This window comes from Musca domestica, unplaced genomic scaffold, assembly GCF_030504385.1.
Source record: "Musca domestica strain aabys unplaced genomic scaffold, Musca_domestica.polishedcontigs.V.1.1 2, whole genome shotgun sequence".
NCBI lineage: Eukaryota > Metazoa > Arthropoda > Insecta > Diptera > Muscidae > Musca > Musca domestica.
The window spans coordinates 21990565-22007496 of NW_026712249.1; the positions used below are offsets into that span (position 1 = coordinate 21990565).

The window sequence follows — 16932 nt, forward strand, 5'->3', positions numbered from 1 at the left end:
CAACATTTTTCTTTAATTAATATATCCCATATGATCTAGTGGCTAGAATATCTTGCTTTCACTCGGAATCCGGAACTTTTTCAATATTTGAATTGGCGAACCTTAGATTTTTTCTTCAAATAATAGTTCATCATATTGTTCCATATAACTTCAGTATAATAAGTTTTTGGACATTATTGCCGAATAATCAGTATTATTACAAAAAATTATCAAATTCATGTAATTTGATGATGTTTAATAAAAATAGTGATTATTCAGAAATTATGTCCAAGAACTTAAAATTCTGGGATATGTGGAATTTAACTGAATGCTAGAAGCTATTCTATTGCACTTGATGACTCAAAATATTTCCAAAATACTAAAATCGAATTTCTGATAACTTCTGAAATTCAAAATTATATTACTCAGCATTCTTTTGCTTAATATTATAATTAGTAGCTGTGGTAGAAAAGAAGGAAGAACTGAATTTTGAACATACAAGACCGAAAAATGTTTTTTTGGAAATCTGAACAGAAAAGAAAATGTTAAGGAAAAAAGAAACAAAACTGAAAATTCAAAATGATACAGAGAGGGAGGAGAAAACAAAAACAAACTTAAAATGGGAATACTTGCTTTGCATGCTCAACTTAATGTTCTCAAGCAAGAGGTCTGTGGAGGAATTCTTGGATGAACAAAGTTTTGCTTTAAGTTTAGCTTTCTTCACAATGCTCCCAACATACAGAATCAATTCAGTTTGTGACATTTTGTCAATATCTATACCAGTACCATTGTCCAGATGTTCATCGCTGGTGAAATCTAAATTACAAGCCGGCTTCAGGGGTGTCAAGACGGCGCCATCTTTGAATTGTATAAAACTGCGCAAGGCCGTTGCCGCCGCTTCGATGCGGGCGATTTTTTTACTGCGTCCCTGACCGAGATACTTTTGACCATCAACCTGGAAGGGGAAGGAGAGAAAATTAGTATTTCGTAAGGATATTTGAGGATAAACATAGATATTTGAATGGATATTCGAGCTGATTTGAAGTGGATTGAGCAAAAATCTTGAAATTTTCCGAATTGCGAATTTTGCGAATCTGCGAAATAAGATAATGTCTCGCAGATTTCGTCAAGTTTGTAATTTCCAGATGATTTTAAGAACCTTGAGAATTGAATTCCCATCTTCATACAGGGTGAGATGAAAAAACTGCAACCAACTTCAGACTACTGTCATTTCCAAGCCACTCGTCCGACAGCTGTTAAAATTATACCAGTAACAGCTCATCATATTGTTTACAAACGTACAAAAGCAATTTGGTGAGAATTTTCCAGAAAAAAAAACTTATTCGTGGTGGAATTCAAGCGTGATAGCGTGATGTCTTTATATTTGGCTGGAGAACCTCAAGTGGCTATCGTTAGAGCACTCCAGCATTTAAATGTGAATAGATCTTTTGTGCCTTGTACCATCGCTCGTTACCGTGATGCTGGTATAGTAGCCCGACGTTAAAAAAGTGGACGGAAGAAAACAGCAACATTAGCAGAAATGGTTCGAAAAGTAAAGAAGCGACTTGATCGAAACCCGTGTCGAAGTAGCCGAAAAATGCCTCATAAGCTCAACATATCGCAATATTCCATTCGGCAAATATTGAAAAATGGGCTCGGGGTAAAGCCATTGAAATTCCAAAAAGTGCACGAACTTACACCGCAACAGAAAGAAAATTGACTCAAAAGAGCTAAAGAGCTGCTTCGCTTGGCCAAAACTAGTGAACTGCCGAACTTGGTTTTCTCCGATGAGAAAACATTCGTTGTCCAGCAGTTTGTAAACGAACAAAATGATCGTGTTTACTTGCCAAAGAGGTCAGCTGAAAATGTGCACCTTCGGTTGGCCACCAGGACTCAAGCGCCGGCCATGGTGATATGGCCGGCATAACAGCCGATGTTCGCTCTCCGCTCGTATTAATTGACCGTGGTATCAGAATAAATTCCAAATATTATCGCGAAAATATTCTGAAGGGTGTATTTAAGCCTTGGGCACGCAAACATTTTGGCCGCAGACCTTGGACATTCCAATTGGACTCAGCACCATCGCAATCAGCATGCGCCACCCAAGAATGGTTACAAAATGATGATCCTCGTTTCATTTCCAGTGCACAATGGCCACCAAAATCTCCGGATACCAATCCGTTTTACTATCGTGTCTGGAGTATTTTGGAAAGCAAGGTTGGCACTAAAAAATACCAAAGTGTCGATCACCTTAAGCAAGCGCTTCGCCGGGAATGGGCCAAAATACCACAGAGCGACATTGGGGCAGCGTGTGACGGTTTCATTGGCGTTTGAGGGCCATAATTCGTACCAATGGAGACCAGTTCGAACAAATCTAAACTTATTCTAAAATTTGATGCTATTTCCGACATTTTTTGCTTTAATTCAATTAAATTTAAAAAAAAAATGTAAAAATTATGGCATTTGACTTTGTGGCAGTTTTTTTATCTCACCCTTAAAATTTTTTTGTCCATTGAAACTTGTAGAATTAGTTCCCTATAACAAATTTCCCCCAAATAATACCAATTTAATTGTTTCGGCATTCCGAAAATCTCTGTCTATCCCTCCATCAATATATTTAAAACATTTACATTTTATACAATCGACGATGGCCACCATTCTCCAACCACAATGGCTCTGGACCAATGTGTTTTCACTAATAAATTCCAAAATTAATTTCACACCAACAAAAAAATCCACATAATACCACACAAAAATGTCCCACAAAAATTGAAAAAAAAAACACACACACACAACAACAACTATAAAACATGGCTCAAATGGCTTGAGCTAGCCATTTTGACCACCATTATAAATATGGTATCGATGAAATAGATATTCCAATTAATATTGGCCAAATAATACCATTTCCAATATGTTTTCAATAAACCAAACAAAAAAGAAAAAGAAGAAAATGCTGTGTGTGTTGGGAAAACCATAGAAAACCGCAGCATAAAAGTGAATAGAAGCCAATGTTGAAATATTGAGGGGAAGAAGGAGACTTCAGCAAAATGACGGGATATTCACATTATGCATTGTATGCAACATTAGCAGTCCGTAAAAGGGGGGGAGGTGCATTGAAAACAGTAGAAGAAAAGAGGAAACCATGAAATTCAATTTGTATATGTATATATAAATATATATGTGCAAGAGTATGGTTAATGGCAACCAAAAGCCAATGGGAGAAACAAAAACGACATGGACTCCTCTGGTATGCAAAAAGTACAATGGAACTTCATGTGGTGTCCTCTGTAAAGACCATAGAGATGTTGAAAAATTGATTCTCAAAAAAAACCTCATCCACACGTAACCACAAAATAGGCCGGATGGTTGCATTAATAAACCAAGCTGTAATGTCCCCTATGGTTTTTATAGCCTTAGCTATATGGCTAGAGAGAGGCTATATATCATTTGATACGGCCAAAACGTGTTTCATAGAAATAACGATTTTAGACCCTAGACCTATTTGGACCAAATCCGTTCAGGACATTTGGAGTCCATCTAGCAATGTCCATCCAGGTGTCTGTCTGGCTGGTGTGCACGATAACTCTGAAAGGGAGTATCCGATTTGGTCCAAACTTGGTACACAGTCGATCGAGCTCGGATATGGGCAAAATCGGTCCACTCCTTCTGGTAATACTCCCACAAAAGGTCTACATTTTCATAATAAAAATAATTTGCAGCACATGAAGAGAACGGATAATCTGATTTTGTTCAAACTTAGCAAACGGGTTCGAGAATAGACAAGATCCGACAACTCCTTCTAGTACCTCCCCCGCCAAAGGGTCCAAATTTGGAATATCTAAAACACATATCAATATTTTAACCATTACAAAATCTGGTGTAAAGATGGAGCATAGCCGACCACACCTTCTTGTACCTCCCCTACAAAGGGTCCTAATTTTGAATAACTTAAACGCTCAAAAAATGCGAAATATGGATCCAATTATTTTCAAATTTCGCACATCCTAATATTTCTACCAAAACAAGATCTGATGTGTAGATGGGATATATCCGACCACTCCTTTGAATACCTTCCCCACAAAGGCTAAAAATAAATTGGAATATCTAAAACGCTAATAAAATGCGAAAGATATGCATCCGATTTCCTTTAAATCTCGCAAATTCCAATATTTTACAAGATAGGGTACCTCCTCCACAAAAGTTTAAAATGGGACATATCGGTCCTGTCCTCCTATTTTAAAATGTGAAATTGTCTGCAAATTTGGGATATATCCGACCACTCCTTTGAATACCTTCCCCACAAAGGCTAAAAATTTGGAATATCTAAAACGCTAAAAAAATGCGAAATATGCATCAGATTTCCTTTAAATATCTCAAATCCCAATATTTTACAAGATAGGGTTTGAAAGTAGGATATACCGACCAACACCTTTTGGTACCTCCTCCACAAAAATTCAAAATTTTGAATAAAATGGGATATATCGGTCCAATCCTCCTATCAACATTTCGAATAAGACGGGATATATCGGTCCACTCCTCCTATTATAAAATGTGAAATTGTCTGCAAATTTGTGATATATCCGACCACTCCCTTCCTTCTTCACAAAGGCTAAAAATTTGGAATATCAAAAACGCTAAAAAATGCGAAATATGCATCAGGTTTCCTTTAAATATCGCAAATCCCAATATTTCACAAGATAGGGTGTGAAAGTAGGATATACCGGCTCACACCTTCTGGTACCTCCTCCACAAAATTTGAACATTTTGAATAAGATGGGATATATCGGACCACTCCACCTATTATAAAATGTGAAATTGTCTGCAAATTTGTGATATGTCCGACCACTCCTTTGAACACCTTCCCCACGAAAGCTAAAAATTTGGAATATCTAAAACGCTAAAAAAATGCGAAATATGCATCAGATTTCCTTTAAATATCCCAAATCCCACAAGGATAGGGTGTGAAAGTAGGATATACCGGCTCACACCTTCTGGTACCTCCTCCACAAAAATTCAATATTTTTAATAAAATGGGATATATTGGTCCAATCCTCCTATTATAAAATGTGAAAAAAGGGTCCTATTGTCTGCAAATTTCGCACATCTCAATATTTCTACCAACAAACGATCAGGTATGACGATCGGAAAGAACGAACTTTTCCTTTGTACAATGGATCAATATTTTGAATAAACACACATGAGACAATTTGAAACAACTTAATATTACACAAGATCTACTATGAAGATATAATATATCGGACCTCTCTTTCTGGTACCTCCCCCACAAAGGGTTAAATTTTTGAAAAATTATAACTCTCACAACATTCGAAATATGTCAACGATTTTCTTCAAACCTTGTATATTACAATATTTTTACCAACAAGAGATCTGATCTGAATATGAAATTTATGGGCCCACTCCTGCTGGTACCTTCATCACTTTTTAAATCAGCGATCGGTAGCTGTTCTATAGAGGGTCAACATTTTGAAAAATAATAAAACATGAAAAAATATGTATTTAATAAATGGATAAAGGCTGAGGATATCAATCTGTCGGCAAAACCGACTGATACTCTTTAACTAGTTTAATATAGATCTGTGCCTGAGCATCTGCAATTAGGGTTTTAAAATACATAGAACATTTTTATCTATCTAAAAAATAGTTTTGAAGGTTTTTAGCCTAAAAAATTGTATAAACCTATAAAAACGCATTTTGTTATAACTTCCACCATACATAGTAGGGAGAGTATATGAAGTTTGTCATTCGGTTTGTAACTCATCGAAATAATAATTTTAGACCCAACAAAGTATGATCAGCGTAAAATTCTAAGACGATTTAGCTCTGTCCGTCCGACCGTCTGTCGTAATCACGCTACAGTCGAAACGAATTAAGATAGGAAGCTAAAATTTTGCACAGGCCTGTCTTTTGTCTGAAGGCAGGTCAAGTTCGAAGATGGGTTATATCGGTTCATGATATCGTATAGCCTCCATATAACGGTACTCTCCTATATTCGGTATTTTGATAATTTTATTCACATTTTTCAATGGAATTATCTGAAATTCCACACAAGGAGTGACTACTTTACCCCCTGGAAGAGAATTATCGATATCGGCCCATAATATAGTATAGGCCCCGATATTCGCACATTTTTAATCGAATTGTCAGAAATTGCACACAAGGAGTTCTTTGTGAGTACTTCACCCCCTGAAATAGAATTGTCTATATGGGTCCGCTATATCGTATATCCCCCATATAACGGTACCTTCCTATATTAGGTATTTGGATGATTTTAGCCAAATTTTTCAACGGAATTGTCTGAAAATTCACACAAGGAGTTCCTTGTGTGTACTTTATCCTCTGGAAGAGAATTATCTATATAGGTACAAGATGTCGTATAGCTCCCATAAAACGGTACTCCCCTATATACGGTATTTTGATGATTTTATTCATATTTTTCAATGGAATTATCTGGAATTCCACACAAGGAGTTTTTTGTGACTACTTTACCCCCTGGAAGAGAACTATCGATTTCGGCCCCGGATATCGTATAGCCTCCATATAACGGTGCCCCCGTTGATGATATTAGCCACATTTTTTAATCGAATTGTTCGAAATTACACACAAGGAGTTCTTTGTGAGTACTTTACCCTCTGAAATAGAATTGTCTATATAGGTCCGCTATATCGTATATCCCCCATATAACGGTAGCTCCCTATATTCGGTATTTGGATGATTTTAGCCATATTTTCAACGGAATTGTCTGAAAATTCATAGAAGGAGTTCCTTGTGATTCCTTTATCCTCTAGAAGAGAAGTATCGATATGGGTCCACGATATTGTATAGCCCACATATAACGGTACCCCCTATATTCGGTATTTTGATGATTTTAGCCACATTTTTCAACGGAATTGTCTGAAAGAGAATGGTCTATATAGGTCCACGATGTCGTATAGCCCTTACATGACGGTACCTCTCAATAAAGTATATCCCCCATATATCGTCATCTTCCGATATTCGCTATTTTTAAGATTTTAACAGAATTTTCAATGGATTTTTATTTATTTATTTTTTTTTTTTGAAAATTTCCTGATACGTTCCAAATGGTGGAGCGTATTCGGTCCGGCAGAACTTACAGCTTTTTTACTTGTTTTCAGTACACTTATGTGCAATGACATCCAATATTACTCATATCGAAGAAAACAATGTTTTTTTTTTCCTTATCTCCACCAAGTACCAAAAATTTCATTTAAATATATGCATCCTTTGATCGCTCCTTCCACTTCATTCAGGAGCCGTCCTCAAAACAGTTTAATGCCGCCTTCTTAATACAAATAGTATTTAAATTCTTTATAATTGCCCAGCTCTTTAGACATAACAGCTCTTTGCACTGCCACACTCCAAAATAGTGGAAAATCTGCAATTTAAATATTCGATGGTTAGTGGTGGTGGTGTCATTCCTTTGTCGATTTTCTGCTCGTATTGGGCTACTTATTTTGCAACTTTTGTTTATGACCCACTCGAGACCAAAAGGGCTGGGAGAAAAGCACGGCGCATGGAAAATCTTCTGTATTAACTTAGCAATGGAATGGCATGTCGAACTTGTTTTAAATTGCAATTCTCTTTTTGTTTTTGTAATTAATTGCCCAGTTGGTTCCGCGAGTTGCATAACAACAGCCAATCAGATGTCTTCGATATGTTGACCAAATTAAAACTCGAATCAACTTTTTTTTGTTTTTATCTTTTAATTGGAAAAATAAATTTTTCCGTTATGAAAATTAACAGCATATGCAGTTTTCAATGGTTAACGACATTAATGAATAGCATGGAAAATAATACTGTGCGATAAAATTAAATTTTTTAATAATAATATTTGGAAAAATCCAGCTGATTATGGAAATAGAACTAAAAAACGTTTTGGCAAAGTAATTAAAAGAGACAATCCAGTTCCACCCTATTTCTCATTTTTTGAAAGTTTCGTATTAAGATTCGTTTGAATCTGATTATTTCAGGAATATTTTTTAACCATTAAGCAAATCTCCTTGGTCTTTTTTTAGGTGGTCTTCTATCTATAGAAGACCTCATATGAAGTCCTCTGTAGAAGACCTCAAATTCTATAGAAGACCTCATAGGAGGCTTTCTATTAAGACCTCATAGGAGGCCTTCTATTCTATAGAAGATCTCATAGGAGGCCTTCTATTCTATAGAAGACCTCATAGGAGGGTTCCTATTTCATATAAGACCTCACAGGAGGCTTTTTGTTTTATAAAAGACCATAGGAAGCCTTATATTCTATAGAAGACCTCATAGGAGGCCTTCTATTCCATATAAGGCCTCATAGGAGGCTTTGTATTCCATATAAGACCTCATAGGAGGCCTTCTATTCTATAGAAGACCTTGTAGGAGGCCTTATATCCTATAGAAGACCTTATAGGAGGCCTTCTATTTTATAGAAGACCTTATATGAGACCTTTTATGCTATAAAATACCTCATAGAAGGCTCTCTATTCTATAGAAAACCTCATAAGATGTATTCTATTCTATAGAAGATCTCATAGGAGTATTTCTATTCCATAGAAGACCTCACAGGAGTCTTTTTATTCTATAGAAGGCCTCATAGGTTGTCTTCTATTCTATAGAAGACCTTATAGGATGCCTTCTATTCTACAGAAGAATTCATAGGATGACTTCTATTCTATGGAAGACCTTATAGGATGGCTTCTATTTTATAAAGACCTCACATAGGAGTTTTTTTACTTTATAGAAGACCTCATAGGAGTCCTTTTATTTTATAGGAAACCTCATAGGATGTCTTCTGTTCTATAGAATACCTCATAGGAGGTATTCTGTTCTATAGACGACCTCTTAGGAGGCTTTTTATTTTATAGAAGATCTCATAAGAGGCATTCCATATATTTTAGGAGACCTTATATGAGGCCTTCTATTTTTTACGATGTTTTCCATTTTTAACACGTCTTCTCATGGGAGAGAGAAGACCTCATGGGAGACCTTTTTTAGGAGGCCTTCTATTATATTAAAATCCAGACATCATAGGAGGCCTTCTATTTTATAGGAGACCTCACATAGGAGTTTTTTTACTTTATAGAAGACCTCATATGAGACCTTCTATTTTATAGGAGATCTCTTGGGAAGACCTCATAGGAGCCCTTCTATTCTATCGAACACCTAGGAGGCCTCCTATTTTATAGAGACCTTAAGGGAGACCTCCTATTTTGTAGAAGAACTCGAAGCAGACCTTCTATCGAAGACTCCAACGATTTTTCTCCTCTCCTGATTTTCTATATAGACAAGCTTCCAGCTCATTTAAAAAACCTCTCTTTTTAGTAGCTTCGTTTAACATCATATCTACCTCCAAATAATTTAAAAATCAAACATCCGCCTAAAAAAGAAAAAAACAACGGCCGTTATTTTTAATTTTCAAATATTCTGACAGCCACATATTGGTCTTAGGGGATTAGCGTACCAAATGCCTATTTTATTTACATTTTCAAACACTATTTGTTGCCCACATATATCCTCCATAGGCGACCGCATAATGTTACTCAAATGCCAACCCATGTGGAAGTGGGGGAAATATGTATTACAAATCGATGGATGGATGGATGGGCGGATGAATGGATGCTGTGGGATAGAAATGTAAAACGAATGAAAACAAATAAAACTGCACATTTCAGTTCGTATGGCTGATGGATGGCAGCCATTTTTTTATTTTTTGTTGCGCCTGGCTTAGATCAGAAATGTAGGCGCAGCTCTACTCTGAAAACAGAATGGCAAATACAAATGCGGAACAAAAAACAAACAGGGACACTTTACAACAAACATTAAAAGAAAATACAGGAACTCGATTGAATGCAGGTTGAAATGGTTCAACAACAAATGAAGAAAATAGAAACCAAGTAGAGAACTTATACACTGACAGACTGTATAATACCGGAAATGTACTTTTTTGGCGAGAGAGAGAGAGCGCGGAAAGCAAAACCTAAAAAAGGAAATCTACAAAACACTGCACCGAAAAAATAAACCCAACTAGGAACCTTAGTTAAAGCAATGACCAAAATGTAGGCATGTATTTGGTGTTTCATACACGAAAAATATAAGCACACAAACCCGTATTTTATAGGCTTCACACATACCACCTCAAATAAGTCCACTCACACACACACACACACACACACACACAAATCACTCTACCATAAATCAAAGGGGAAAAAAAAATGTCGAACCGTTTGTTTTTTCTTCCTTTTTTTCTTTTGCCCATTTTGTTCGACACTACCGCGTGTGCCACAAAATATTGTGGCGGAAGTGGCAACATCGCTGAAGGACTCCACTATAAATCAAAATGTGTGAATATTTGTTGGAATTCAACCTCCATTAAGGTTGTGCAAATGATGATGATGACGACGACGATGGTGGTATTATGGGTGAAAAAATAGCACTGAAGAGGATATTTAATGAGGGGAGGGAGAGGAGTAGAGTAATATGCGATGTAAATGATTATAAATGACGAAGAAGGCAACGTTGGCTGGCTAAATGCCACTTAGCAAGAAAAAACAAGGCATAGAGAGCTGGGTGTTTGGGTGGAAATTTCGGCAATTAATTTTGGGTTCAAAAACCAGAAAACACTTTGTCAAGTGCTGTTTCAGAATCCATTCGAATGAGAGATCTAAATTACACATTATAAAGTTCGTCCAAATACAGCAAACCTCTTTGATCATTTAAGGGTCTTCTTTAGAATAGAAGACCTCCTATATGGAATAATTGGCATCCCATGAAGTATTCTGTAGAGTAGAAGGCCTCCTATGAGATATTCTATTGGATAGAAGGCCTCATATGAGGTCTTCTATAGAATTGAAGGCCTCCTATGTGGTCTTCAATGGAACCAAATGCCTCCTATGAAGTCTTCTATAGAATAGAAGGCCTTCTATGAGGTTTTATGTCGAATAGAAGGCCTCCTATGAAGTCATCTGTAGAATAGGAGGCCTGCTATAAAGTCTTCTATAGAATAGAAGGCATCCGATGAGGATTTTCTTTGAATAGGACGCCTTTTATAGAATAGAATGGGCCCGGAGGCCGTCTACTGTGGATGGGCCCAGAAGCTATCTACTGTTGAGTAGATGGGCCCGGAGACCGTCTACTGTTGAGTAGATGGGCCCGGAGACCGTCTACTGTTGAGTAGATGGGCCCGGAGGCCGTCTACTGAGGAGTAGATGGGCCCGGAGGCCGTCTACTGTTGAGTAGATGGGCCCGGAGGCCGTCTACTGTTGAGTACATGGGCCCGGATGCCGTCTAATGTTGAGTAGATGGGCCCGGAGGCCGTCTTCTGTACAGTAGATTGGCCCGGATGCCATCTACTGTAGAGTAGATTGGCCCGGACACCCATTCTTTAGAATAGAAGGCCTCCTATGAGGCTTTCTATAAAATTTAAGGCCTCCCATGAAGGCTTCTAGAGAATAAAAGGCCTACCTCAGGCTATAGAACAGAAGGACTCTTATAAGCTCTTCTTTAGTATAGAAGGCATCCTATGAAGTCTTCTATAGAATAGAAGGCCTCTTATGAGGAAAAAGGAGACCTTCTATTCTATAGAAGACCTCATAGGAGGCCTTCTATTCTACAGAATACTTCATAGGATGTATTCTATACTAAAGAAGAGCTTATAAGAGTCCTTCTGTTCTATAGCCTGAGGTCTTTTGCAGAGTATAAGGCCTCCTATAGGGTCTTCTATAGTATAGAAGGCCTCCTATGACGTATTTTAAAGATTAAAAGGACTTCTATGAGTTATGCTACAGAATAGAAGGGCTCCTATGAAGTCTTGAATAGAATACAGGACCTTCTATGAGGTCTTCTACAGCGCAGAAGGGCTCCTATGAGGTCTTCTATGGAAAAGGAGGGCCCACACCTTTTGCTACGAAGGCCTCCTACATGTCTCCGTTATACATAAGAGCTTACCTTTTTTACAAAATCTCCCGATTCCCAGTCCTCTGCTCAAAACGACAGCTCCTCCCTTTCGAAACCACAAAAAAAAAAGTCTGCTTCCACCTGAACCACACTTAAGAACGATGGCAGTAATTTTTGGATTTTACATTTCTCCCCTTTTTCCATAACCAAATGTTAAGGGCAATTTTCCGTTTCCCCCGCTCGCAATGGAAAATAGAGCAACAGCAGTAACGTGACAAATGTTGTGGTAGGTTTCCATTATGTCAGCATATTCATGGGATTTTGGGGTTTCCCATTGGAGATGGAAGTAGCACAACAAAACATGTTGGCTATTTTAAACGGAATTAACGTGGCAGGACATTGGGGCACCATTAACGGGGAACAGGAAAAATTTCAAAGGAGAGGAGGAATAAAAAGAAATGATACGAAAAGACACAAAAGTGAAAGCACTTTGTTGTAGGGTCTTTTCATTTTTGGTTTAGAAAAACTCTCCTGGATTCGTAGGACTAAACCAGTGTGCCGTTATGGGTCAGTAGCTTTGATGGTGAGAATAGTTCTACCCCCTTTTGAAAAGAAGAAAGAAATCTCTTTTCTCATTGGTGTCAGCCCCAAAAATTACCATCCTGTGTGCAGACATTTTCGTCCCCTCAATCCTTTTAATTGGTTACCAGCCAACAACAGCCCATAACCATAATCCCCCAGTCAGGCAGTCAGCCAGCAGCAGCAGCGACAGCTACTACTTATAAATCACATTTAGCATTGCGTAGACACGAAGGAATACCAAAGCAAAATGCAATTTTAAAATACGGCATGACCTGGTGTTCTACGACTGCAACTAAACTAGTCCACCATTTTCGAGGTGTTATCACAACTACCACCGCCGCCATTATCGTCATCATCATCATCGCCATTTCAGTAGTAGTTTGTGATGATACGCTTTGCTTTGCAAATTTTATTTATTGGATTTTAAAATTGTAGCAATTACGCTTTGCTTCTCTTCTTCGATGCAGAAAGAGAAAGAGCAAATGGTGGGGGTCACCCCCCCATCGTATAATGATAGACCATTATGATGGATGACCCGGGGTCTGTCGTTGTCGCTGCCAATGATAATGGTTTGATGAGCTTCGTCGTACAGGAGTGCTCGATGATAGTGGTGACCCCCACCAACAGCTACTATGTGTCGAATATCATTTGCATAAACGTTTTTGTTTACGCCTCAACGATTATGAAAGAGCAAAATATAAATGATTGAGGAGAGAGAAAAAAAAACCACAAACACACACATACAGACACACTGAATACTGAAATGTTTGAAAAAAAAAATATGAAAATGAAATGCGTTCATATAAACGGGGTGGAAGATATTGAAAACAGAAAAACGGATCCTGAAATGAATTGTATTCCTAATGAGCAAATATGTGGTGATGAAATAATTGAAATTTATTCTCAAAGGACGATTTTTTTAATAATGAAATTATTGAAATGTGGTTGGAGAGATGGAATGAATTCATAAATGGAGTAGATGGACGCCGGAGGCCATCTACTACAGTAGAGTAGATGGGCGCCGGAGGCCATCTACTATAGTAGAGTAGATGGGCGCCGGAGGCCATCTACTATAGTAGTAGTATAGTGGGCGCCGGAGGCCATCTACTATAGTAGAGTAGAGTAGATGGGCGCCATCTACTATAGCAGAGTAGATGGGCGCCGGAGGCCATCTACTGTCGAGTAGATGGGGCCGGAGGCCATCTACTGTCGAGTAGATGGGCCCGGAGGCCATCTACTGTCGAGTAGATGGGCCCGGAGGCCATCTACTGTCGAGTAGATGGGCCCGGAGGCCATCTACTGTAGAGTAGATGGGCCCAGAGGCCATCTACAGTAGATTAGATGGTCCGGAGGCCGAAAAAATGAGCAAACATTGTCCATTTGGTATCGGAACTAAATAAATATGTTATTAATATAATATTCAAAATGTAGACCCTTTGTGGGAGAGGTGCCAGAAGAAGTGGACCGATATATCCCATCTTCACAGCAGATCTTGTATTATAAGAAATAATGGGATGTGTGTAATATCAAGATAACCGGATGCTTATTTCGGATTTTATGATAGTTTAGGTTATTCCAAATTTTGAACCATTGTGGGGGTGGGTACCAGAAGGAATGTTCCGATCTCTACAATCTTTATGACAGATCTTGCATTGATGGAAATATTGAGGTGTGACAAGTCTGAATATTATCGGATCTCAATTTCGTCTTTGTCTTTGAAAATGTTGACATTTTGTGGGGGAAGTACCAGAAGGATTGAAGCGATATTGCCCATCTCCCACTCGATCTACGTTTGACAACTATATCACGATGTACCAAGTTTGTATCAAATCGGATACTCCCTTCGATAGTTATCGTGCGTACCAGCCAGCCAGACATACAGACGGACGGACACCGCTAGATCGACTCCAAATGTCCTGAAACGGATTTGGTCCAAAGAGACCCAGGGTCTAAAGCCGTTATTTCGATGAGGCACTTTTGGTCGTATCAAATGGTATATACCCTCTGTAGCCATGACTGAGGATATAAAAAGGTGGGTCTTCTTGTGGTCGCCTAGGCCTTGGTTTTTCATTTTCTTCCATAGGCCTTCTTTTCTATATGTTCTCAATATGTTCCATTAAAATATTTTAACTGTACTAATTCCGCACTGCCAGTTGCAGAAGATAATGCTGTCACATATTTTTGTCCCTTTGGCCATAATAAAGCAATAAATAACCATCCAGAAAATACTAAATAATTCAAATAGAATAGCAATTTAATATTCAACACAACCACAATAACAATAAACTTCAACTAATGACATACTTTGGGGAGTCATTTGCCAGAAAAATTGTAACATATTTTACGGCAGCAATGACATTGCCACCAATATTACCAATACGATATGATAGAGGGGACCTGCATGCATTACTTTGCCATGTCCTAGCATCCATAACAATTTTGTGGTCAAGTGAAACAATGGCGATGATCATTACACCGCATCGCACCACATCATTGCCGAACCAGGGCATCATCTTCATCATCATCATTAACTGACCACCGGTTGGGTATTCTTTCTGGCTGTCCCCCAAAAACTATTTAATACCTTAACAAATGTGTTGCCCCGGCCGCAACATCAGGCAGTAACAATACCAACAACAACAACAACACCAACAACATTGGCAAACTGCAAAATTGCTCAAAACCCCGAATGTCCCCTTAGGCTTAACACATAATCTTATGACAAATAATAAACATATAAAGTAAGGGGGGTAACGAAAGGGGAGAGGTTATGTATTTTTGGTACTTGTGTACCTATCCAAAGTTGTACAAACAACACTCCGGCACATGGGTCATAGGCGTAGATGTGACGTTTTGAGGTGAATGTTTCAAATTAATGGAACCGTGATATTTAAGATTGAAAACTGGAGGAATTTCGGGTGAGAGTAAGGTAAGGCTGATTTAATCAAGTCTCCGTCTGGGAGAAAGAAACACCTACGCCACTGAAAAGTATACATGTTACCCAATAAAGGTAGGTCATAAAAATACCAAAAACAACAACTACAACACTGAAAAACTCAAAAACACACAAGAAATAATTTTGTCCATTCCAAAAAGTCACCAGATACATTTCCAGATCGAGGTATGGTATATGAAATGGAGATCAATAATATAGCTTCTGTATATGGGAGGACCTTTTTTTGGAAGTTATACCAAACTGAGAAAGATATCCAACTATTATACGCACAGAAGACCTTTGCAGAGGTCTTGAATTGGTATTTGATATTTAACAGATTTTTTTTAATATTTCAGCTTAACACTCTTTTTGGAAGATTATCTGCTAAGAGGAAACCACAATAAAGTTTAAGGTCTCTTCAGTTATAAACAAGTTAAAAAGCAGTATGTTCGGCCGGGCCGAACTTGGAATAGCCTCCACCATTTGGAACGAACTTGGAAATTTTCAAAAAATAATACGTCGTGGACCTAGACCATATTCAAATTAAACAGTGAATAATATAGCTAAACTTATCAAAATTTCGAATATAATGAGATACCGTTATATCGGAGCTATACGAAAACCTGGACCTGCACAGACAATTCTCTGTCACAGGCTGTAACATCCATTACGAACTTCAAATACAACATATCAAACAATTTCGGTGAGTATTGTACCTAAAATCGTCAAAATACCGAATATAGAGAGGTAGTGATATATGGAGCCTATACGAAGACCTGGACCTGCATAGACAATTTTCTGTCATGGGCTGTAGTATCCATTACGCACTTCAAATACCAAATTTGAAAGAATTCCGGTGAATAATGTCGCTAAAATCAACAAAATACCGAATATAGAGAGGTACTGATATATGGGGGCTTACGAAGACGTGGACCTGCATAGACAATTTTCTGTCATGGGCTGTAGTATCCATTATGAACTTCAAATACCAAATTTGAAAGACTTCCGTTGAATAATGTCGCTGAAATCAACAAAATACCGAATATAGAGAGGTACTGATATATGGGGGCTTACGAAGACGTGGACCTGCACAGACAATTTTCTGTCTTAGGCTGTAGCATTCATTTGGAACTTCAAATACCAACTTTGAAATAATTCCGGTGAATAAAGTCGCTAAAATCATCAAAATACCGAATATCGGGGGTACCGCCGTTATATGGAGGATATACCAAAACGTGGACCTACATGGTCAATTTTCAATACCAAAAGTCCTGCAAACATAACACACATTTGAGTAAAATTTTATCAATCTACTTCAATTCGTTCGGAAGCTAGAGTGATTTCCGCAGACGGACAGACATACGAACATCGCTGAATCGACATAGAATTTTAAGCTGATCAAGAATTTATATACTTTGTGGGGTCTTAAATGTACACTTCGAGGTGTTACAAACGGAAGGACAAACTTAATATACCCTCCATATTATGGTGGAGGGTATAAAAACACGTTAAGGCTTTCT

At 38.0% G+C, this 16932-nt stretch overlaps 1 protein-coding gene across 12 annotated transcripts in view; it reads right to left on the reverse strand.

Annotated features, from left to right (window-relative positions):
• LOC101888568 (double-stranded RNA-specific editase Adar) overlaps positions 1–16932 on the reverse strand; it is a 288710-nt gene that overhangs the window by 30159 nt on the left and 241619 nt on the right. For 11 of the 12 annotated variants that reach the window (XM_059121966.1, XM_059121962.1, XM_059121967.1 and 8 more), the window contains one exon: positions 613–934. In XM_059121966.1, coding sequence (XP_058977949.1) covers positions 613–934 — 322 coding nt within the window. The remainder of the gene's footprint in view (positions 1–612; positions 935–16932) is intronic. The other variant, XM_059121960.1, reaches the window with a different exon arrangement.